This window comes from Lissotriton vulgaris, chromosome 11 (genome assembly GCF_964263255.1).
Source record: "Lissotriton vulgaris chromosome 11, aLisVul1.2, whole genome shotgun sequence".
NCBI classification, from domain to species: domain Eukaryota; kingdom Metazoa; phylum Chordata; class Amphibia; order Caudata; family Salamandridae; genus Lissotriton; species Lissotriton vulgaris.
In genome coordinates this window covers 474719513-474744059 of record NC_141699.1, presented here as the reverse complement: position 1 = coordinate 474744059, position 24547 = coordinate 474719513, and the positions used below count along the sequence as shown (strand labels likewise).

The window sequence follows — 24547 nt, the reverse complement described above, 5'->3', positions numbered from 1 at the left end:
TGGGTTTAGTGGCCTGTTTTGAAAGCTGGCCACCTCCTGTGGGTTACTGCCAAAAGAATGGTGAGATTGCTGTAGACTGGGAGTGGATGTGGCCTAAAGCCCATATCTGCCGACTGCGAAACCAGCCTCAAGTCTCGGCGTGTCACAACATCCTGTGATTCTGGGCAAATCACTAAATCTAACAGTGCCTAGAAAAAAATAATCATCTGACCTTGCCTAATGTGTGTGTGTGTGTGTGTGCGTGTGTGTGCGTGTGCGTGTCTGTGTGTGTCTATGTCTGTGTGTGTGTCTGGGTGTGGGTGTGTGTGTTTTACTTGTGGGTGTACTTGTAAAGCGCACTGTGACTCAAAGGAGTATCCTGGCGCTGAAGACCGCTGGGGAACCCGTCCTGGTTTTCCCTGTGAGATGGTCCCTGTCTGGGTATCTCCAAGGTGAAACCAGGCATCCCCGGCGTCTGTGGGGGGCCGTTGTAGAGATGATGCAAGCTTAATGCCCAGAGTTGCTGAGTGTGTTCCCTGGTTAGAGTAGGCACTGAGGTGAGAATTATCAAGTCAGTTGGACCCTGGTCCACGACCCTGCCACGTCGGGAATTGAACCCTGGTCCCGGGCCCTTCTCTGCTTACGGGTCTGCCGCCTCTAACCAGTGAGCCACACCACTCGGGCGGAGTTCACACTATATCAAACTAAAAAAAAAAAATACGAAAGTTTTCTTTCTTCCAGACTGTTTTATATTCATTATATATTTTAAAGATATTCCATGAAGTTCGAGTGTGATGGAATAGTGAAACATGCACAATGGGCCGCCTTAAGAAGTAAACGTTCTTGAAAGGTGGCAACCTGAGATGAGCATTGACGGATTCAGTTCCATTATTTTCTTCTTGGTCAGAATGTGTATTTATCTCGGCTCCATAAACACGTTCTATTCTAACCACTTTAACCAGAGAAACCGGTTTTCCTGAGGGGCGAGGCTCCGGACCGCCGAAAGCTCAGCTATCAGACTGCACATGACAAAGGGGCTGATTTCCAGGTGAAAACCTCGGGACTCTTTTTGTGAGCAGCGTCATCCAGGGAAGTCTAATGTTACAATTAGTACTTAAAGGTGTTCACAAAGAAAAAGCAATCTTCGTTGCAGCGTAGTTCCAGATCATTCCCACAGTGCAGTTGTTTTCAAATAGCGCTTAGAAGCCTGGTATTCACCTGCTCTTGTTCTCATCAGCGCCTTCAACGAAAGCTGAATTCTCAAGTCCAACAAACGAGTGTCGGAAGGAATGGGTCGCCTGAGAGCGCAGGGGTCCTGTTTCATAGTGTTTGCACCGTGGCGCGAATAGAACAAATACACTTTGTGCTAATCTTGCTGCGTCACTCATGTATACTAAGGCAAATCAATTGTATGTCATGCCTACTTAGTAAAAAGAAACGGAGCTCGCTGAATTTGCCTGAAATGTACTTTCTCCGTTCCTTACTACATCAACACAGGAAACTAATATTACATTTGTTTGCTTCAAGTTTTGTGCAAATGTTTATATAAGATTGTCTGGGCTAAGATTGAAAGAACTGGGTTGCTCAAGTCCATTGGCTCTACATGGTAAAGTAAATCCACAAGTGACTGCCCCCGCTATTGGCAATCCTTGTGGAAATGAGGGGTCCTGACAAAATGCACTCCCGCCTAATTGAGCAGCAAACATGGCAGCATGGTAGACTGAGCATCGAAAGATTAGTGGCGCTCTAGATTTTTTTGTAATTGCTTAAAATCTGATTGGAAGCACCCTGGACTATTTGAGCAGCACTCGTATAGATTGGGCCATATGGTCTCTGTATACTGCCACATGATGGCATCAGCTCTGAAGGGTTTTTTGTTTATTGAGAAAATAAAATGGGTGGGATGGCTGAATTATTTTCAACCACTGACAATTACTATGGGAAGCATTCTCTACCATCCCATTCAGATAGGAACCAAACATTTTCAAATCAATATTGGCCCAGCCCTAAAAGGAACTTTCCAGCCTGATTTGCTAGGCTGCGTCCTTTAGGAAATGGACTACAATCAACATGTTTCGGCCGTATTGGGCATCCGTGAGGAGCAGCATGAGCCACTATACATAGCAAACCGTGCAGCCCACATTTGAGCATAATTGTCCCCCGTAGTGCCTCCATAGGAAGAACAAAAAGTGATAATGAAATGCGTGAATTAATACTCGAAATGTTGATGTGCTCTGAGCTGGAATGAGAAGAGCACTATGGGCATTATGCTTAGGCACAGTAATTAACAGTGGTGTAATGGCTCCTGGCATAGAAAGATAATCCTATCAGACATGCGTTACTTCGCCCTCTATGCAAGATACAAATACTCCAACTGCAACCTACTTCCTCGTGTCAAACACATGCTTTATATGCAGGCAAACATGAGATTTAATGCAATGGAGAAATATTGCTCCCTTGCAATTCCAGGAATGTTTGAGTTTCCCTTCCCAGTTGCCTGAGAGACCTGAGGATTTTCAGGTAATCTATTTACAAAATTGTTTGACATGGTTTACACATTTTTGTTTGGAGTTGGGGGATAAAGGAGTGAAAACCTTTTGGAGATGGTCGGATCTGCATGCTTTGTTCATATGGAGCTAGCATCAAACTTTTTTTATTTCATGGGCTGCACTGTCGATCAATTTAGTCCAGGCGTTGGCATACCGAAAACTTTGTAACACGCTGCCTAAATAAAAACTGTGAAGAGACAGAACCACACAAAGATGATTAATTGTAAAGCAGGGGGATGAGGCGGAGGAAGTAAAACCGGATTTGGACCGGTCTTGAACAAGTATCCTGTGTTATGATGGAAAGTAAGGCCAGTAAATATGTTTAGCTTTCTTATCTAATAAAGTGGTTGGGACCTATGCCAAGTGTTTGACTACTGCTTGTAATACTACATACATATTCTTATGTATTCTTGCCTTTGTGAACCGGCCTCAAAGCGTGTTTACAGTGGCAGGGCAGTGAGAAATGCATTTTAAAAACTTACACTGGCAAAGCCAACTGTCTGGCTTTTTAAATCAAAGTGCCCTGATTTCTACTTTGTATGTGTGGTGATCAACTCAGTTTTCAAAGACGAGGCTCCTTCAAATATAAGTCAGCCATCACATAAATCAGGGTCTCCAACCTTTTGAGTAATAAATGCTACTTATGGTAAATGAAAATCATCCCAAGCTACAAATATGGTTAGTGTTGTAATAGTGACCATATTAGACAAGATTACATTGGTGCCACCATATGCATGGTATCTAGCAGTGATCACCTCAGTGCACCAGACAAAGGCTCTCAGCAGTAAGGTAAAAAAAGGCTTTGTCAATGTGAAATGCCTCAATATAGGTAACACAAAAAACCCCAGCTGCAATGGCCTTGGCACAAAGGTAATATTAGTAATAAGTCTCCCCACATGATTTATCTCTCAAAAACCAACATTAAATATATTTTAGAGACTTGCCCATTTTTCTCAAAACATCAGCTTATGAGGTCTGAAAATACACACCTTTTTGTCTTGAATACACAATTTTGGCATACATGCAATAATTCAACTAAACCAAAAGCTTTTAATTTACTAGGGTGGAATGCACACAGGTAGGTGGAGAGCTACTAGTAGCTCACAAGATAGCAGTTGGAGAAGCCTGATCTAAATCCTTAACAAGGTGATGGACTCATTGTCTCAAACTTATACAAGCTTCCTTTAAAATGTAAACGGACTCGAAGGTGCAATGCCCTATCAGTCCATATCAAACTGCCAGGTGAGGTTGCTCCAGAAGGGACCACAAGCCATACCCAAGACCAGTTTTGGTCTATTTAAGGATCTTCAGTAGGCCGGAGCTTGAGTCATGTGGCACAATGAGCACAGAACCACATCTGTGCAATGTCTGGGCCCAACGTTTTGGATTCTTAACAATAAAGAATTGTGCTGATTTTCTGGAATGAACTCCTTATATGAAGAATATTGCATGTGAACCCTGAGGTATTGCCCTCCCATAATGCCAGACCAAGAGCAATTATGAAATCTTTAACTAGGCCCCGTTAAAATACATTATCATGCCTACAGCATGCCAACTCACTTATACATAAATTAACAAACCTGGATAACGCAGTCTGTCAAAACTGTGAGATGCGGAAGATGATGAGAAGGTAACCGAGTTTTCCAGGAGTTTGCCATACCTCTATATAATGTTGGATTGAAAGTTAGGAGTTGAGTGAGGAATGCCTTTACATGGAAGCCCGGTGTTTGATTCAGATTTGGTTAAAAGTTGATTGGAAAGTCCAACATCTCTCAAATGCCCTATCAACCTGTCAACTTCCAAAGACGGATGGTTAAAGGGAAGCCACTGTACTGAGAAGACTAGGTGGAAAGTTGTAATCCAGTGTTTAGAAGGCAGGTGGAGAGTGAACGAGTAGGCTGAGACTACTAGAAGAACTAAGTTTCAATACTAAAGAGCAAGTGAACATACACATTAGTTCGGGCTAAAGTTCACTGATTAAGAGATGGATTTTGACTATACCACAGCGTGAGAAAGAAAGTAATAATGTATACTTTTAAAAGAAAAAAGTGTAAAAAGCTGGGTGAACCATGTCTGTTAAGTGCTTAAATGCCTGAAGACTGTAACATGCTCCTGCACTTGCCTTGTGTTTCCTTCTGCGACTTGGTTGATGCAACATACATACATACTTCAATTCAGAGCATTACAAGCTCCTCTTAAACCCGAGAACAGGGTTGTTGAAATCCGGGTGTTTAAGGACTGCGAGAATTTGAACTCCGGATCATTAGACTACACAATGACTCTTGTAGAAGATGCATTTACTGATTCGGCTACCTTATGTGCTTAACCCCTTCGATGCTGATGACGAGCTCAGCTCGTCATCAGCTACGGCGCTCGTATGCTGATGACGAGCTGAGCTAGTCATGTTACTCGGGATTTTCGAAATCCCAGCACATAGCGGGAAAACCGCTAGCAGTCAAGGTGTTAAACGATCTAGCAGCACACAAAAGACACAACACTTCATCTCTGGTGGTTCTTGGCACACCTGCAGCAAAGACACCCACAGATTGCCAACTTAGAAGTGTAAAAACAAGGCAACAGGCCCTGTTCCATTCATGCTCCGAGGATCTGGAACAACATACTCATATGCTTTAGGACCATCCCAACACTCCTCCAATTTAGGAAGGCTTTGAAGACTCCCCTCTTTGAAGAACACTACATCACTGTTCAGTAGCAGCCCACAAATCATCCGCCTCTCCTAGTACTCACTGACTTTGAGCTTGTCTTTGAACCTGGGGCAAGTTTCACTGTATTTTGGCTACGTTCACACTATGAAAATAGCACATACGTGGGTACAAATCCTACATGCAGCTGTAGGCCTTTTCCAGTCCATGATTCATAGTGGTACACACCTCTCTTTCTTAGGAAAAAAAAATCTACCCTTCCTCCCAGTTATATTCTAGTTGGAAACTGATAATAAACAGGCCTGTTTCTGACAGATGAAGAAGTTTAAGAAACCATCCGTTTGCCTCTAACTTCTAATGCTAGAATTGAACTCAAAGCAACAGACATGTATCCAATATTCCAGAAAGGATCACCAATAAATGAGCTGATTATATTGCCATATGAAAACTGCTTTTCCAAAAGAGAAGCAGAAGCCACAACAGAGAATAACTTTGAAACAAAGACACCTAGAACACTTTTATTCCACATGGAATTTCCCTAGAGGGCCTGAGCCCTTGGAAACCAGTTTGGATAGCCCAATGCCACTTCTGGTGCCGGTCACTATCATCAGCTTCCAAAAGGTCGACTGCAGAAGTCACCGGAGAAGGTAGAGGGAAAGCAATCGGAGATGGAGAAGAAATGATGGATGGATGGATGGATGGATATAAAGAGAAAAGTAGAGCGAGGAACAAAAGGGAATGGGATGGTTTGAGCATTTTTTCCAGCAATACTTTTGGTTCCCTTGTCAGGCCCTGCCAATGCAGCACTCCGCCTTACACGGTGAGCACAAAGCAGTGACATTTAGAGGCAACTTTAGTCGAATGTTTACGAAAGTTAGTTGTTTTTATGTGCTAAATGTGCTATCCTCATTACTGCATGCACAATAAAACACAAAGTGTACCCAAGCATGCACGCACATATCCACAAACGACATGCACGCATGTACGCTGGCATTCACACAACTGTGTGGTGCAATGTCTCCTTATTGTGCAGGTGTAGTTTGGCTAGGCGCATACGTGGACAACAAAGTTAAAATAGAAGAAGGTCAATGGTTCAACTTCTCACCAGTCAGCGCCTAAAGTAGCAGCAATTTCAAAATAAATGTGCATGTTAAAAAAATGCAATCATCAAATGTTATCAATTTAAAAATTGAAAGTCTCATGCAACCTAGAAGAATGATTTGTCATTCTGGTCAATTATGAAAATAATTTGTCATAATCAATTCATCATGTGATTAGTGCATTATTGATGTTTTAGCAAAATCTCCTAGAGCTGCAGTAAAGCTCCCATCCACATGGGGTGGGCAAAATTCTAATTTTGCCCGTGTAGCCAGTTGAAAAAGGGAGGTTTAAGCATTCATGGAGTAGCTGAGCCTTCCTGAGTTTGTACTATTTACTCCAAGCTATGTGGGAACTCTGATCCACCTCCCCTATGAACAGTTCTTGGTCCACGATTCCCACCAGTGGGACATTCGGGGGCAAGACATTTCAAAAAGCAGGCTGCACCATCCTCTGGTCATCAGTAAGGACATGTGGATGATGATGATGGTGGTTGTGGCAGAGGGATAAATAGGGTGTCTATGCGTAATACAACTACATAAATTCCTAATATTTTGGTGGTGAAAGGGAGCGGGGTAGAGAAGGGAAAAATGGGCACTACCAACCAGCTCCAGTCCTATGGGACTGCAATACCTTAAAGTTTCCTGCTGAAAAGACCGAATAGCCAGTCCTTCATTTTGTTTTTATTAGTTTTGCCATTTCTAAAGCTCAAGTAATTTTACATCCTAATCCAAATGTGATCAGATATATTAGAGAGGCTTTTGACGTTCTAAATAAGACCATGGGTTGGATCTCTTATGAAAAACTTCATGGTTTGTCATTGAAAGGCATACAACCATGTCCTTTAGCAGTAGTTGTAAGTGGTGTATACAATTCAATACTTTCTCAGTGATTTTTTTTGTATATAAATTGAAAATGCTAATCTTTCTTATAGGACCATTGTTATTATCATGGTTCCCTAAAGAATGAAAGTGACTCCGAAGCCAGCATCAGCCTTTGCAATGGTGTAAGGTAAGCTGCCAAACTCATTTTTTTCAATTTAGGAACTCCAGTCTTTGCAGCTGGTCATTATTGATACATTACCATAGACCTTAGAACATACACATATGTCTCAACTAAGCTTTGATTAACCTTTTTGTTAATGATGTGCCAGAAAAGACAAAGATGTCTATAGGTAGGATTCTCGGATGACTATTCAACCGAGACCCCACATTCCTGATCTTGGTTCAGATCAAATAAACGATTTGGCCGGTGTGTTTGTGGAGCTTCCTTGCTGCTCTACTCCATTCTCCTTGTCTTTCTACAGCTCAACCTGTTTAGAAATGTGCTCAACATGCAGAATTCCTCCAAACTAACAGCCACAGCAAGGCCAAGTTCATCCCTTGTAGTTACAAATCCTATCTCTAAGCTAGTGGAAAGTACCTTGACATGCCATTTGTGGCTCTCCTGAAAAGTGTCAGACCGACACCCACATGTTGCCTTTTCAAAGGTGCTAACATTTCATTTTGAATGCTTGTAGGGAAAATGACATATCTTCAAAATAACACGTTAACAATGCAAATATTCGGATATGTTTTTTATGATAAAAGAAAAGTCCTCTATACTTCATGTTAAAATATATGAAGTGCAATAACGGCATGACCATTTCTCCTTGTAAGAAGGCCCAACCAAGGTGAAGATATATCAAGTATTTTGTTTTTAATTTGAGAGATTAGTGATCCAAAGCTCTGTGGTGTCTTAGGTTTACTCAATTGCCAGTTATTTTAAACATGGCCTCAACGTAAAGTAACCCAAGCAGAAGTCATGCTGGAATAGATGGTATGTTTGTTTTCTCTTCACAGCGGATATTTCAGAACCAAACAGCAGAGGTATTTAATCGAACCCCTTCAACGCGCAGAAGACGAGGATCATGCAGTGTACCCGTATGAGAGCGTTGAAGACACCCCAAAAACTTGCGGAGTAACAAACACTTCCTGGGAGGGAGGCAAGACAAAATCGTCTCGTGCCATGACTAGTACACAAGTAAGTCATAATTCTAAATGCTGTATTTTGTCTTAATTGTAAACTTTGTGTTTGCTGTAGAAGAAAATCATTGCACATAAATTGTGATCACATTGATTTTACTATAAATTGCTGCACATTCTGAAACACCAAGCTGCCTCTGGTGATGTCTTTCTAACTACGAAGCTCTGACATACACACATGTACAAATATTGTATGTGTCTGTCTGTCTGTCTATCTGCTTGCCTGATTGGCTGTCTGTTTATCAGGGACATCACTGGCTGAACTGGTGGAAATGTGTTTTATTACACTCTAGAATTTTGTAGAATTCTAGTGACTTGCAGTGGCGGCTCCTCCATTGGAGCGGAGGAGCATCGCCCCATAGACAAAAGCCCCAAGCCAGAACTGAAAAATAAAATGGTAAGGTTTATTTATTACCATTTTATTTTTCAGCGACTAGACCCATCCTGAACGGATATCAAGACTGGGCAGGGCCATTGCTGCTTAGTGGCAGCAGGGAGCTTTGTGCTCTGATTTAAACTGTGCATGTCTCTTTGGGTGCCATCTGGCGGCAGCCAGCTAAGCATGCACATTTTAAACCTCTCTAACCCTGCTGTCTTAGGACAGCTGGGTCAGAAAAATCAAAGCCCTCCATTGCTCTTGTGCGGACTGATAGAGGCCGCTCCCACCAATCCTAGTGCTGCTCTCAGGCTGCTCGAGAGCAGCACCAGGATTGGCTTGTGAGTTGGGAGCCTACCTGCCTCGAGGAGAGAAGGATTGTAGAGGGCATTGTACTGGTATGGTAAGTGACTTTTTTTTCTAATGTGTGCACCACCCCAACCCGCTTCACCACCATTTGTACATTCCAGCCGCCACTGGTGACTTGAGGAAAAAAAGACTTGAGTTTGTATAAAATGCTTACACTTTCAATTCCAACTTTTTCTGCATTCTAATATTAACCTATATAGTTCCAACTTAATTTTTACTGCCAAACACATATTTGCACCTTTTAAACCGCACCTTTTGGGTAGATCATCTCCAGAGATATGTATTTCCTAACTCTAAGCTTGAGAAGTCACCGGGTTGAAAATGAAAACTGCTTCCTATGTGAATCATCAAACAGGTTCACCATGTGGTAGCCATTGTGGATTGCGCTGGCACGAACCAATTTATATTCAGCTCATACATTGAAGCACTTTAAAAACCTATCTTTTTTGAGACCAGTACTTTTGAAGTTTTGTTGAGTTTCTTCTTCTGTATGGTAGTTTCTGATTGTGTATTGTTCTTTTGTTTTCAGAAGCAAGAATTCCTGAAAGCTAAGAAGTACATCGAGTTAGTCATGGTGGCCGATACGTCCATTGTAAGTATCGATGTTTTTATCATGTACGTTGCATGTGGTTATTGCACTCTATAGAACCATAGGCAGAGTTTTGCTGCACCCAATTTTTCCTGAAACTTATCCCTCTTCCCCACACTTGTGTCAGGGACATACCCATCATAGTGCAGGAAGCACAGTATTTCAAGGGCCCAGGATTCTGAGGGACACACTATATTCCAATTATGCATGCACTGAAGTCCATAGCACTTTTGCTATACCATTGTGCAGTGCCTTTGCAAACATGGCCCCTGTTGAGGGGCCAGTTCTGTGCCAAGTATAAGATTCTACCCTTTTGTTAATTATTGGACAGAAGCCCTCTTTGATAGGCTCAGAAGAGGTAGTATATACTGATGCCACGGTGGATTTGTAGATATTCACCTATGCCACACTTTTGTGCGGGTTTGAGACCTAGAATCTTGTCAAAGCACTGCAGACTGCCAATACAGGAACCAATGATAAAAAATAAAAAAATGATGGGTTCCCTGGGGCCCTAATTGTACAGAGTGATAATTTAGGAGTTGGGCCAGAGCTCTTAAACCAAAAATATTCTGTGAATGAATTGCACATAATCTGTATAATTGAATGTGACACCAATATACTTTCTATTTGCTGTTCTAATTTCGCATTAATGTAGATAATTCGATTTTCCCCTGACTCAATTTCTTCTGCGGGTTAATAGGACTCCTCCTCCTAGCCTGATTTTTTTTTTTTTTTTTTTTGCCTGCTTCCCCATATTTGTCCGAGAAATGTGAGTTGGGGGTTAGTCTGACTTGGGTAACCCTGAGGATTTATGTCCTAGTGCCATGGAAGGTTCTAACACCTGGAGGTACAGACTTGTACAAGGATGCATGGTGGTTTCACAATGGTAATGATATCTCTTGCTTGCTCATTTTTTCTAAAACTTTCTAATGCTGTAAACATAAGCTATAGGCCGAATTAATGGTGATCGGCCACAGAAGGATGAATAGCTAAGCTGTTCCTTTGTGAGGATGGAACGTGTGACCTTAACTTACATAGTTATTTGATCATGAGGGTGCTTAACTACCTAAGCTGTTTGTTTAATTAATTACTTTAATTTAATTATAAGAGTAAAGTTAAAACACTTTGCTATGTGCAAGACATACATCTGCTAGTCATTTCCTCAATTCTGCACACATAATGGATATTGTGGCAACTGTATACTTCTCAGTGAGTGACAAGTAATGAAAAAAAAACATGAAGAGGAAGAGACTGGGAAAAATAGTCGAAGACGTTTGTCATTGAAAGTAATATCGTGATGTGATTCCAAGAAAGACTTAAAATACGAACTACATGGATTTGCTATCATTCAAGCTAAATTGGTTACTTTATCAAGTTGATAATGATTTCTTGTCTTTCAGTACAAAAAATACAACCGAAGTAATGCACAGGTGCAGCAAAGGATATTTGAAACTATCAATTATCTTAATTTGGTAAGTGGCGTGTAAAATAAAAGTACTATCAACGTAATGATCAGCATTTACCAGGAAAGAGTTCGACTATTTCAAGTGACCTAATCCACAAATTTTGAGTGTGAAGTGAGGTGGGATTTTACAGCGCTCAATTACAGAAAGTTAGGGAGCATATTAGGCGTTGCATGCATAACATTACTAATGATGGGAGAGGCTGAAAGGGTATTTGCTCTTTCTCAGAGCTGCTCTCACAACAGCATCTTCTCTCCATTGCAGTACTCCGAAGCCTATACGAATGCAGCTTTTTTCTAGGTGTGGCTAACCGGCTAGACTAAACAATTTTAAACAATTCTTTGAAATATACATTATTTGGGATTGGCTCTGCCTAAAAACAAGTATTTGCCTCGCCATCATGTCATTGGTTACTTGGTGTATCATGCCTCCTCCTAAGCAGTACCTGCATTGCAATGCCTATGGGGCAATTTTGCAATTCAAAAGTGCACTGAATCATGACACATTAAATTCTTAATCAGATAAGAGCATTGATAACAAAACGAATTCCTTATTGTTTTGTTTTTCACCTTAGCAGGCTTTGTTAAAACCTGTTTGAGCCTGGACTTGGAAGGCAAACCAGGCTTTGCCGAGGGTGAAGGGGTCGTGGATAACTGTTCATAAAACTGAAAACATCAGCAAAAATATCTTTAAAAAAATATAGGCAAATAATATTGTGAAAAAAGGTTTTGGCAATTGCAGAAACGTTACATAGGGCAAGCCTTCATGTATTAACAATAATTTAAATCTTAAAGAAAATAGTTGGAGAGAAAATGAGCAGGCTGTGCTCTTAAAGTCTATAATTTATAACATGATAGTACGCATGCTATTATTTCTAATTTTGAACAAGCTTCTATAGCCTCTTAGGAATAAAGTACCACACTTAAAGACTTTGGGGATTAAGAGTTTGGTGAATTATTTAACAACCACTGGCGATATACGGTGGCCAGCAGCGAGAGGTTATATGGTTTCTCTTTCACACAGCTAGAGCTGACTGACGTACATGAAAAGTATAGACAAGAAAAAGGTTGGGGCACACATTTGGGACTCCCAGGGGTGGGAAAACTATCCTGGTTTGTACACATAAAAGACCTGTGCATTAGATTAGGTTGGCCAAACCTATAGACCCACCCTGAGGAAGTGTCCCCGACAATATCGCGGCTTGAACAAGGTACAGCTTACAGGCTGCTTAGATAGGCTGAATTCCAGGGGAGCATAAAACTAGGCCATCTAACCTCTAAGCAAATGGTCAAAAGCTTCTCATAGTGGATGTCCAGCCAAGAAGAGTCAGCCATTCGTGTTTTTCTTTTTTTGTCCTGGCTATAATGCAGCCAGGAGGTATTGGCTCTTACCACTATGCAGGAACCTGGGGTGTAGGCAGTGCCTGGAAGCCTTTAGAGTTTTGAGAACTGACATTCATCCTCAGATTGTTTTTGCTGTGTCCTGTTTCCTCAACTCTGTGGCATAGGCGCCGCACTTTTTTAAATTCCCCCTGCACATATTAAATTTCCCTCTTCTATTTCGTACTATTTTAACACTGTTAATTCATGAAATGTTTGTTTTAACCTCTTTTTACATTTCAATATATTTTTAACTGCTATGAAAATTGACCAACTCAATTGTATTTTTGGTTATATTTTGTAATGTTTACTGATGTTTTCATTGCCCAAACTCAGTGATGTATGTATTTTACCGTTTGCTTTTATGGTCTATAATGACCAAAATAAAGCTTGGAAATGGAATGGTTATATGGTTTCTATTTCACACAGCTAGAGCTGACGGATGTAGATGAAAAGTACACATGAGAAAAATGTTGGAGCACACATAGTACATTGCTTTATATGTATAATAACTGGTGCTGGTGCCCAAAGCGATGTTCAGATACCCATGGTCGGCGCTATAAAACGTAAATGTGCTAAGTACCAAGGGTGCGTAGTCGTGAATCCACCTCAGGTCTGTTAAATTCTCTCCCAAGCACTCCCTGCCCGCTATCTCACTCTTACAGGTTTCTGCTTGCTCCTTTGGTTCTTTTCCACCTCCTTTCCGGTTTGTGTGTATTTTCCTCTTTCTCTCGGGAAATGTCTGATGAGGAGAAATAAATGCCAGTGCACAAAAAAAATGCCCTTGGCTCCCACTGGTAACCATAAGCTCAAATTAAGCACTGAATGGTATCAGTTAGAAAAGTAATCCTGTGGCTACGATACGCATGCAATTTTGGTGCATCAATACATTTTTTTCTCCTCAAAGGTGGTCAAAGGGCTGCCTTGGTCATTTTATGGAATCAACTGATCTTCCATAAAGTCTACATAAGTATGGCCAACTGCAATGAAGAAACTGAACTTGATGCACTGAACTACATGTCTATCATGGACTTCAGGATTTCTTATGTAATTGATACGATGTGTGCCTCTACCTTTTTCTTATGTTTAGACTGGACCCTTCCATTTTAGGGATCCGGCACACAACACACGAGGTATTTAGGTGTTTTAGAGGTTTTCAGAGCACCACTATTTATTGCTTAAGATATACTTTTGGTGTGTATAGCACCAGTTTCTCTCTTCACTAATGCCACACCCTTGCAATAGGATGTGCAACTAGTTTTTCGTCACTACTGCCATTTTAATAACCTACATGATAAGACCAGTGTACATGTTAATCAGTTTGTACAGTAGTCCCATCTGCAATGGTAGAAATTATTATGGCTATGAGCAGAGCTAAAATGACAGTAAGGAAGTGATATTTGTTACAGGTTACAGCTGGTAGTTGTACTTCTCTACTACTTGTGTGAAGCAATGTTCAAATGTTATTTTTTATTAAAACGTTGCAAACTGCATGAACGGGGATAGAACTAGTAACCAGAATATTTGAAGCAGCGAAGGCTTATTTAGATGTCCAAGGATGCCACAGGGACTTTAATCTTAGCATTCAGCCTGTTCATAGAAAAGAAAATTCCTGCATCCAAAACTGACGTCACTAAAATGAGCACTAGATTTTTTTGAAGAATTCTAAGAGCGTGCCCTTATCACAAGTGCATCAAGAAGATACAAAAATAAATTTAGTGTTTGTGGTCCTTGTGAAATTATTGTATACAGCAAGAATTTGTATTTTTTTTATATATATATTTGAATTCTCATGTCAGTAGAGGCTTGTAAATTCTATTACGATGTCTCTGAATTTTATTACAAATAACTACTAAATTACAACAAGATATGAAAACCACAGGAAGACAGAGCAGTAAGAAATATTAGTCACCTGATGGTGCTAGACTAACATTTTACACAGTCTACCTGTTCATTGGCTGGTGATAAGATTATAGCACCACATTGCCTATATGGTGGGTCGTGAGCAAGGTAAATAATCGTTGTAAAATAAGTAAGGGGATCAGTCAAAAGAGTGAAACAAGATCCAAAGGAGACCATTGCTAAAAGGAAGTTGCATAAATCCCATTTTACAGGCACTTGATGTTTGCAAATTATACCTGAATATGGTCCTTAAAGCAAGCTGTAATTTATTTATTTTGTAAAAATGTGTTCTTTTATTTGTAGGTTTACAAAGGAATAAACGTTTTTGTAGCACTAATTGGCATAGAAATCTGGCAGACCACCGATCTGATAACCGTGGATGCCTCAGCAAGCAGTGATCTGGACAGGTTTTCAGCTTGGAGAACTCAAAACCTTCTGAAAAGAAAAAGGCACGACAATAGCCAGTTTCTCACGTAAGTTGTAGCATGATTTTCCGTTGTTGTGTTTACTGAGGCTTTTGGTTCGTATTAAGTCTATTTAGGTAGTCACCTATTCTTCGTCTTAGTTCATGCCATTGGAATGATGCTTTCCATGTGTGCTATTTATATCCAGTGTGACAAGTGGCTTGCAAGGGCTCTCTGGTCTGTTCTCAGGTTCAAAGTTTCTAACCAGAATACATCAAGGTAAGTAGGTATGCCACTTAACCATTTTTCTTTTCTACTGAAAGATGTATGCATGTCATGAAATGGTCTCCACATACCATTTTTATTATGTATAAATATGTTAATAGTGGAAATAACCTCCCACCTTGAACCCAGTAATCGTTTTTAATTTGGTATACCCCCATATGGTGCAATCTCCGAATTTGTACTGGTGTGGGGGAAGAAGTTTGACAGTGCCTGATCAATTCTGCACATCATCCGCTAATTCATTATTTTGGTTCAGCTATAATACCAATTGTGACATAATTTACCAGATATATATTCTAATGAACATGTCACAGATTAATTTGTCAAAACTGGAGAAGAAATCCACTAGAATGTTTTGTGAAATTATAAAATTGATACTTGTATAGCGTACTACTCACCCGCAAGGGTCTCAAGGCGCTTGTACGAAAACCGCTGTGGAACCCGCCCTGGCTTTCCCTGTGAGGTGTCCACTCCTAAGCACCCCCAAGGTGAAGGCCAGGCATCCTTAGCGTTGTGGGGGCCGTTGTGGAGATTAACATGATTGGAATAGTTATGTAATGGTATGATGTGGTAGGGTAGGAATAATCCTGCTAAATGGGAGATAACTACAACATACAGGGAAATAGATGATGCTTCTGTGGCCACCCTCTTTTCCTCTCATCTATACTTTGCTCTGTTCTCCTTGCCGGAGGTATGTTGTTTCTCAACTTCTGTAGTAATATTAATATTGCAAATCTCAGTTGTATTGTACAGTTCTATATATACCCCAATTTAGACAACTTTTTCCCCAATATTTGGTCCACATGATTTAATATGCCTAGTCATTGTTGGTAAGAAAAAACATCTAATAAAGATTTAATATAATAGTTTTCAGAAGGAACTCTTGGACTCAGCTAATATTTAGATTTGACCAAATTTGTATTGATCTGGGATTGGTAAAAAATTTATCAGAAAGCTTCACAATTCTCTTATACAATGCACACCTTGGTGAGTAAGGTCATCTATAGTTCAGTTGGGGGGGGGGCTTTTTCCTCAAGTCTCCACAACAGGCATCAATTTTATCATTCTCCCCTTTCATCTGTCATTCTACATACTTGACTTACTTGTCCCACTATTTACTTCTCTTTCCAGGAATGTTGACTTTGAAGGGCCAACGGTTGGGTTGGCGTACGTGGGTACCATGTGCAGCTCCGACCATTCCGCTGGTGTTATTCAGGTACTTTTATATTAATGCCTGCTTGGAAGTATGAGGCTAAAGGCGAGCTGTGAACTGACAGGAAAATATTAACAAAGGTCCCAATTCAAGGACAAAATAAAACAACAGGACTATAAAATTAAACCATATGTTTTAATTTTATAGTCCTGTTGCACGTACTATACTAAACCAGTCTCAATTTAAGGTTGGGCCAAACAATAGAGGGTGTAATTGATAAACAAACAGACTCCATTGTACTATTGTCTTTTTCTGGTCATTGGTAGGAATGGTAGTAGACGGCTCTGAGTACCAACACTAAAACAGAGTGGATTTTATTTTGTCCTTGAATTGGGACCTTTGTTAATATTTTCCTGTCTTTTCCCCCGGTCCCTTATAAATACTGTGTGGGGTCCTCCTTTTTCTTCAGAGCTGTGAACTGAACCAGCCTTTAAAAGAATTTGCCTCCGATTTCAATAGTGTGGCCTGTGAGATCTTTTTCCAGGGCTGACACTTTACAGGAGCACCAGTTACATTACACAAGGTCACATTAATTGTTTATAGGTATTGGAAGATTAAGTGGATTGCCCATAATCACAGGATGTTGAGCTGATGCAGAGACTCGAATCTGGTTTCCCAGTTCTCGAGTCAGCTGGAATGGCCATAAATCCACAACCTCTCGCTCTTCACAGAACTGAGAAGTACATGGTACAGATTTAACTGAGAGGTAGACACAGCCCTAGGTCTTCGATTTTTCTAATGGAGAGCAGCAGGTCCTAAATAGGATGGAGAAAAAGTAGCTTGGAATGTGAGGTTCTTAATTCTGGTGAAAATAAGGGTGTTACACCAGTTGGTACCTGTTACAAAACTATAGTGCATGAAGCTCTCTACAGATGACTAAACACTTGGTTGCTGGTTTGGGTTTCGGCGTTTTTGTGGACGTTTCTGAGGCTTGAACTGCTGAATGTCTATCAGTCATTATATCAATCATCCGACATTCCTATTGTTTAAAGTACCATGATCAGGCTAGCATGGGGTGAACTCATATGAGAGAGAGAGAGAGAGAGAGAGAGAGAGAGACCAACTCCGCCTTAAATTCTTTTGTGAAATGAGTACCACTAAATTGGGGAATAATAACTCCTGTTTAAAGCACTGTTGTGTTGAACGTTAAGTAAAAATGCATTATTAAATTCTTATATGCATCAGTTATTTGTAGGTCCGCAATAATGTCTTCAATACCCAAAGAGTGACAATCTGTGTACTGCTACTTGCATAATTTAAATACGCATAAATTATGTTCGGAAATCTGTAGTTTTATTAATCAATCTAAAGGGGTGACTAAACCTGCGCAAACTTTCCTTTATACTGGTGTAATCTGGCTTCATTTCTGGCGTATTGCTCAGTGTGTTACTGGTAATGCCTGAGATTAATCCATTACGCCACATCAACTAGCTTTCATTGAAATAGAAATCCTGGTGTAGCAGCATGGAAACCATGCAAACAAGCCGAACATAAGTAGCCTCGTAAAAAATTACTCTTTAAAAATGTTTTTAATTGTGTTTACCTGATGGCCTTTTCGAATAATAGCACATCATTTTTGGGCACTTCACATTTCTGTAAAGGATATTATTTTCCCTGACATCTTGGTGCTAAGTTGATGTGCTGAAGATGGGTTAAATGGGCAGTCTGGTGGGAATAATATTGCAAGGATGGCTTTCTTTTTCAGTGCCAGGCAAGAATCATTCTGCTTGTGTAGTTCTGAGAGAGTCTCATATTATGAAGGGGGGGCTTTTCACTGATGAGTGTGTTTCTCTTATTGCAGGACCACAGCAAAAGTTCAATTGCAGTGGGAGCCACAATAGCGCACGAGATGGGACATAACCTTGGAATGAACCATGACGCCAGTTCTTGCTCCTGTACGGAAAGCAGTTGCATCATGGCAGCTTCACTGAGGTTTGGACATCAGCCTGCATGCATAAATGGGTCCCTGACCATCTGACATACGCAAATGCTTCTAATATCAGATGTTCTTTCTCTTACTATTTCACTGTTTTGTTATATATATTCGCAAATCCACCAGTCTTGAGAACCGATCAAGGTGGATCATGTTGGTTTAAATAAGCCAATGCCCACCACATGAAATTCATTTAAAAGTCAATAGTAATTTTCTTGTGTGCTTTTGAACTGTTCTGTCCCAAAAAAGAACACAGTTTGGTACAAAACAAATGTTCACTTATGTAATACCACAAGCAAATCAATTTTAGCTTCCTACAGTCCTTCATGGTTCCTTTGTGATCAACATCGAGTAGTCCGTCCTCTGTAATGCATTACTTTCCTATTTCAGCCATTCGTAACCATATCAGTTTTTAGCTGGTTGTTAACCCTGCCTTACCTTTAAAATAGCAAATGGAGCCTTAATTGGCGCCAAAAAAACTGCTTGTTTCCTCCATGTTGAGACCCCCAGTGGAGCTATAACTGGGTGAGCAGCCTGGTGTGCTCGATACAGTGCTTTGAAGAGGACTTCTGTTTCAAGACAATTCGTAAGAACCAGTTGTTTTTGTGTTTCAGTTTTTCTGTCATGTCCAAAAACCAACCATGTTTGTCAACATATTGCGCAAAGATATCAGATCAGTGATTGTGGGCTACAGTGATATGGGTATTTTTTGTCTAACCCTTACAGCTATGTCACTCCCAAACTATTCAGCACGTGCAGTCACCAGAACTTCCAGGACTTCATTTTAAACCGGATGCCAGAGTGCATGAGGGCCATACCACTGGCCACCGATATGGTTGCTCCTGCAGTGTGTGGGAATGGTTTCATTGAAGCTGGAGAACAGTGTGACTGTGGTACCCCACAGGTAACAAGCGCCTCTTACTCACTTATGTGTAACACTTGAGGGGGATTATTTACTACACTGAAGTACATTTATCTTTTTTAATTTCTGTTTGGACAATGAAAGCTCTTGGGCTTATGATTGCATTAACATCTAATTGGGATAGACCTCTGTAAAAACAACAACTTATTCTCAGTGCCCAATGTCATCTAAGGTAGTAAGGTTGTCTCACAATCCATGCTATGAATGAGGATTCTACAGTAGTATGATTTGCTAAACAGGTTTTATAAGAGACATAAAATATATTCCTACATTTCTAACATGGGTGTACTGAGCTGAGTTGTCCTCCCTAATTGAGCAACTATACCATTGACCTCTACCGGGATGTTGTCTGCCAAGTCCTGTCATCAGACTGGACCACTGTTGGTCTTCAGAAATGCTAGGCCTAATCCGGTATTTCAAGGTGTGTTTTTATTATTTCTTCATATCACTATGACTGACTACATCAGGTAGTACATTGAACTCTTTGCTGACTTGTTGTCTTGGTCACCTATCCAAAAGGAAATGTGCACTTAAGAAAAACCTTTAGTTAAAAAGCGTGGAAAAGAAAGTGGTGCAATCTCACTCCCAATATTGTTATTCCCCTGCATTTTAAACTTCTACTCAGTAACGATAGTCTGGCAGTGTTCCTTCAGATAAATCAATATATCTTTAGCCATGAAGTTCCACTAAATAGCTCTAGCATTTTGTTTAACCTAAATAACTGAAGGTTTTCTTTAAGCCCAGACAAAATTGGCAAAACTCCTGAAACTTTTTGTTTTGCGAAATTTCAAGTAATTTTCTCACAGAATATAATACTAATGTGACCTCTTAAACAACCAGTCTGCTTGTCATACACTTGTCTTTTTGCCAATTAATTAATTAACTAATTCCATGTGTAGATACCTACATTTGTGAAATGGCGTTTAGGTTTGGAAAAGAATGCCTGGAACACTTTGTAAAGACTCTCTCTTTTTGCAGCAATTTTTAATGCATGTTCATGTTTGGGATACTATTATTTCTTGTTAAGTCAGTCATGTTGGATACCAAAGGCCCAATTGCGAGTCTGGTGGTATGAGAACCGCCAGACTTGTGGATGAATGATGGTGGCTGTCCAGCCACCTCCACACCTGTGGTCCGATTTCCAATAAGGACTTGGGCTATCGGACTGCCATGGGACCCCCAATGCTGCCATAAACCCGCAGTTCCCTGGAGGTGGTGTGGCAGTCATGAGGCTGCAATATGCTGGGTGGAATGCCATGGTCCTGCCAAGTATATTACGAGTTTCCTCTCCTTCATGGTTTTCATAGCTGTTCCACCGCCTTGAAAACCGTGCTGGAAAGGAAACAAAGAGGGCCCACAGGGTCACCTGATCCTCCTCTGCATGGGTATGCAAAAGGGGGGATATAACATGTTCCCCCCTGTGTGCCTGCACACTAGGTCCTGCACTGCATGGACTTTCGAGTCCATGCCATGCAGGAACCTTGTGTGGCGTTCCCATTGCGATGCCACACCGCTGCCTTTGAAAGAGGCACTGCAGTGCGAACCGCCTCAAAGCCCACCCATAAATTGTAGTCTGCTGGGCGGCGACTCGTTGCGGTGTACGGGTGCGGCTGAGTCATGCTGCCCACCCCGCACCACAAAAAGCCATAATCTGGTCCCAACAGTTTCATCCAAACTTGAGTTTTTGTTTCTCTAAATTATCCAATTAATATTGGCTTCCTATTTTAAGTTAGTATGCCACGTTTCTCCAATTTAAAAATGTCGGTATTTATCGCCTCTGTTTGGTTTTCTCTTAGGGGTTTGCATATAATGGGTCTGGGGGCATTGCTGTTCATCTGCTTCCTGGCCGGTATGCGGTATGCTTTGGTGATTTCCAGCGGTTTGTCGAAGCTGAGTCCCGTTATTTTAGGTATTAAAGCCTCCAGCATCAGGGCGCATGCCCCCTGTGTGTCTTCTTCCTCTTCGGGAACTCCCAGGAGTCTTATGTTCCCCTTGCGGCTCCTGTCCTCCTGCTCCGCCATGGCCTTTTGTAGCGCCGTTGTTCTCTTTATCACAAGGCCCATGTCCTTATGCGTTATGTTTGCGTTGTCCTCCAGCATGCCTATTCTCTTCTCTACCTCGTCTATTCTGCCATTGGCTCTGCTTTGCTCAGCTCTGATTGCTATTAGCTCCATCTGGATGCTGTCTACTGTCTTTTTCGTGGCCTTTGCCAGCTCGTTCCCTTCTGTTATTTTCTTCAGGAGCGTGTCCAGCGTGATTGTGCCATCCCCATGGTTGTTGCGCTCCTTGCCCGGGGAGGGTGGGGTCTCATTCTTGCTCTTCTTCAAGTCGTTTGTGCCTTGTTTCCCGTCCCTGCCTGCCATGGCTTCGGTCCCTCTTTTGGCCTGGTTGATCTTGGGCTTCCCTTCTGTTGGCGGGTGTCTTTTCGCGGCCTTGTCTCCCCCTTTCCCCTCTTTGACCCTCAGGGTGTTTATCGACGTTATGGGGTCGTCTCTGAACCTGGGTGGCCACTTGACCACTCTGGTTTTTGTCCTATACTCCGCCAGCCTCCTGCGCTGTACTCTCTGGTCTTTTTGCCTTTGTTCTGGTGGTCGTTTGTTGCTCACAGCTCCCACAGCTCTCTGGGCTTCCCCTTTCCACCCCTCGTGCTCGTGTGTACTTGCTGCCTTGTCTGCTTCGAGGTGGCTGCATGCACCTTCTATCTCCTTAGTTGGGGCTTGTTGTGCTTAGTCTTTCCGTGCCCCTCGCTGTTTCCGTTCAGCCTCACGCCGCCGCCTGAGCTCACCCGCCTGTGCGTGTCACTTGTGCGCTTGTTTGTTTTCCCACCGTGCTGTTTGCCGTTACCTCAAGATGGCCGCCCAATGCTTCTCTCCTGTCTTAAGATGGCCGCCGTATTATCGGCTGTTCCTGTTGTAGTGGGGGCCTGTGTTTGCCGCCTTCTGGCTTCCCGCGCCTTGTTGCGCCTTATTGCGGCATCTACTCTTGCCTTTATCGCCTGCGCTCGTCCCCGCCTTACTGCTTCGTCAGGCTGCTGCGGCGGAGATGGCTCCCTGTGCCCCTTACCCCGTCACAGTACCAGCCGCTCGTTGTTGTCCACCTCCGTGTGTCTCCTCTTTGTAAAGGGGGACCCCCTTGATATTGTCTGAGATCTACGGTTTGCCTGCGCCGTCTTTTGAGCGTGCGCCCTGTTCCTTGTTGCCTCCTCCTTCTGCTTGCTGCGGTTGGTATCCCCGCTGTTCCGCTGCAGGGGTCTCAGCAAGATGGCCGCCCCGTGCTTCCCCCCCCCTCACCAAGATGGCCGCGTTGTTGTCGGCGTCCCTGCTGCTGCTTTGCTGCCTGTGCTGTGTCTTAATGGCTGCCCCTTAGGGATCGCGAGATGTGGAGGTGGCCGGCTCGTTGCTGCTCTGACCTGCTTTGCGCTGTTTGTTGGGTTGTTTTACGCTGGGGGGTGTACCGCTGTGAGGTGCTTTGGCAAGATGGCCGCCCTGTGCTTCCTCCCCCTCACCAAGATGGCCCCCTTGTTGTTGGCTTCCCTGCTGCCCTGCCGCTGCTTGGGCTGTGCTTAAATGACTGCCCCTTTTTAAATTTCAGCCTTCGTTCTGAGTTGCTGGTTGTAAGAAAACGACCAGCGCGTTAGCTGCGCTGATCTGTTTGCGCTGTTCGCTATGCCGGAGCTTGCTTGCTTACTTGGTTTTTCCCCCAGCGGTTGAGCCGGCTGCACCGGTCGCTCGTCTTGACTGCCTCTCTCTCTTCCTGAGACGGGGGGACCGGGGCGGTCGGATGCTGTGTTCGGGCTGGCTCTGCCTGTCGTTTGTGCGGCTTGTTATCTTCCCGGGTCTTCTTAGTCACGCCGCCATCTTGGGATCGCTCCTCTCCCCCCCTGGCAGCTCGTCTTCTCCTCCGCCGTCACCTCGTTCTTTGCACTTTTTTTCCGCTGAGCCTCGCATGGGGTGCCTGTTCGGTTCCGACACACCTCCTTTGCTTTTGGGCCCGTTTCTCTCGCGTTAGACTACGATGCGCGCCGCTCGTTAAACTTGGGGGTCGGGAGCTCCGGACTTAGGTCTCCAGCCTCCTTAAAACAGAGGCGATATTTGCGGTGGCCAGGAAGGGCCGCCCGATGCTGATAAACGGAAGCAAAGTAACCATCACCCAAGACTTCTCCAAACTAACAGTAGAGGCGAGGAAAGGCTTCCTAGCCCAAAGAGAACATCTGCGGAAAAAGAATATTGCATTCGCATTCGCAGGCCCATCCAAGATGAAAGTGACAGATAGGCACGGAAGCAGAATCTTTGACGACCCCAACGACCTACACCGATACCTACAAGGCCCGGAACCAGAAGAGATGGAGCTACCGAGCCCTGGGGCAAAGAGAAGGGCATCCTCTGACGAAACACACGAAGGAGGCGAATAAGAAGGAGTGTTTGGAGTAGTAACACGCATGCGCAACAATGCACCGAGACTCCGAACTTAACAACAACCGCAACCTACCTCAACAACAACCACAAAACAATCACACACCAGCAGCCACCGATCATAACGAACAATATGCTTGGAGCAGCCAAGCGCCGAGACTCTGGCAGTCAAACAACGCAAACGACCGCAGCCACGGAGCACTGAGACACGAAGAATATACTACAACGAAACATAATGCTTGGGGTAGCACGCAGGCGCAACCACGCACCGAGACCCTGAACTCAACAACAGCAACAACCTACCTCAGACAATCACACAATAAAGTGTTCGCAGCCACCGAGACACGAACAGAATGCCACGAGCAATCGCACAGCAAGTCCAAACCATACCTACCTCAACAAGCCCGCCACTGCCACGGGAAGAATGGGCAAGACACCGACTACCATATCCTTTTTTAGCAACACCAGAGACTCAGGAAGATCTTGGGGGGGGAGGGAGTGTGAGGACCTTTGCTGTCGCACACCCGGTTTACTACGGATGGGGGGGAGGGGGGAGGGGGGGGGGAGGTGGTTGGGCGGGGGGGGGTGTGAAGCTGGCGGAAAAGACAGTACATGGCAGAGCCACCATTTGTGTTATGAACAAAAGACCTAGAACCTTGCCTCTCTCCACAGGCACCCTATACTTTTTCTATCTCTCCATTCCCATCCTACACCCCGGGGGGGGCTGCAGAACGCAAAGCACTAGCGACGCAATCAGACCACCATGACTGACCCAAAAAGAGCTGGCCTGTCCTCTGACCTGAAGATAGTGTCCATGAATGTTAAAGGACTGAACCACCCGGTCAAACGAAGGAAAATCCTGGACTACCTGGCAAAACTGAAGGGAGATGTATACATGCTCCAAGAAACCAAACTCTCAAAAGAAGAGGCGAGACTACTCAAAGCTAGATGGATAGGGGAAGTACTCTGCTCGCCGGCAAAAGGAAA

General features: G+C 42.9%; 1 protein-coding gene across 5 annotated transcripts in view; it reads left to right on the top strand.

The window, feature by feature from the left end:
- LOC147679996 (zinc metalloproteinase-disintegrin-like VLAIP-B) overlaps nt 1–24547 on the top strand; it is a 242830-nt gene that overhangs the window by 123145 nt on the left and 95138 nt on the right. For all 5 annotated transcript variants that reach the window (XR_015300922.1, XM_086943536.1, XM_086943535.1 and 2 more), the window contains exons 5-12: nt 7224–7300; nt 8131–8311; nt 9588–9650; nt 11048–11119; nt 14695–14864; nt 16212–16296; nt 18095–18225; nt 18953–19130. Coding sequence is in view for 4 of the 5 variants with exons in the window: in XM_086943536.1 (XP_086799662.1) it covers nt 7224–7300; nt 8131–8311; nt 9588–9650; nt 11048–11119; nt 14695–14864; nt 16212–16296; nt 18095–18225; nt 18953–19130 (957 nt within the window). In the remaining variant the exon portion in view is untranslated. The remainder of the gene's footprint in view (nt 1–7223; nt 7301–8130; nt 8312–9587; nt 9651–11047; nt 11120–14694; nt 14865–16211; nt 16297–18094; nt 18226–18952; nt 19131–24547) is intronic.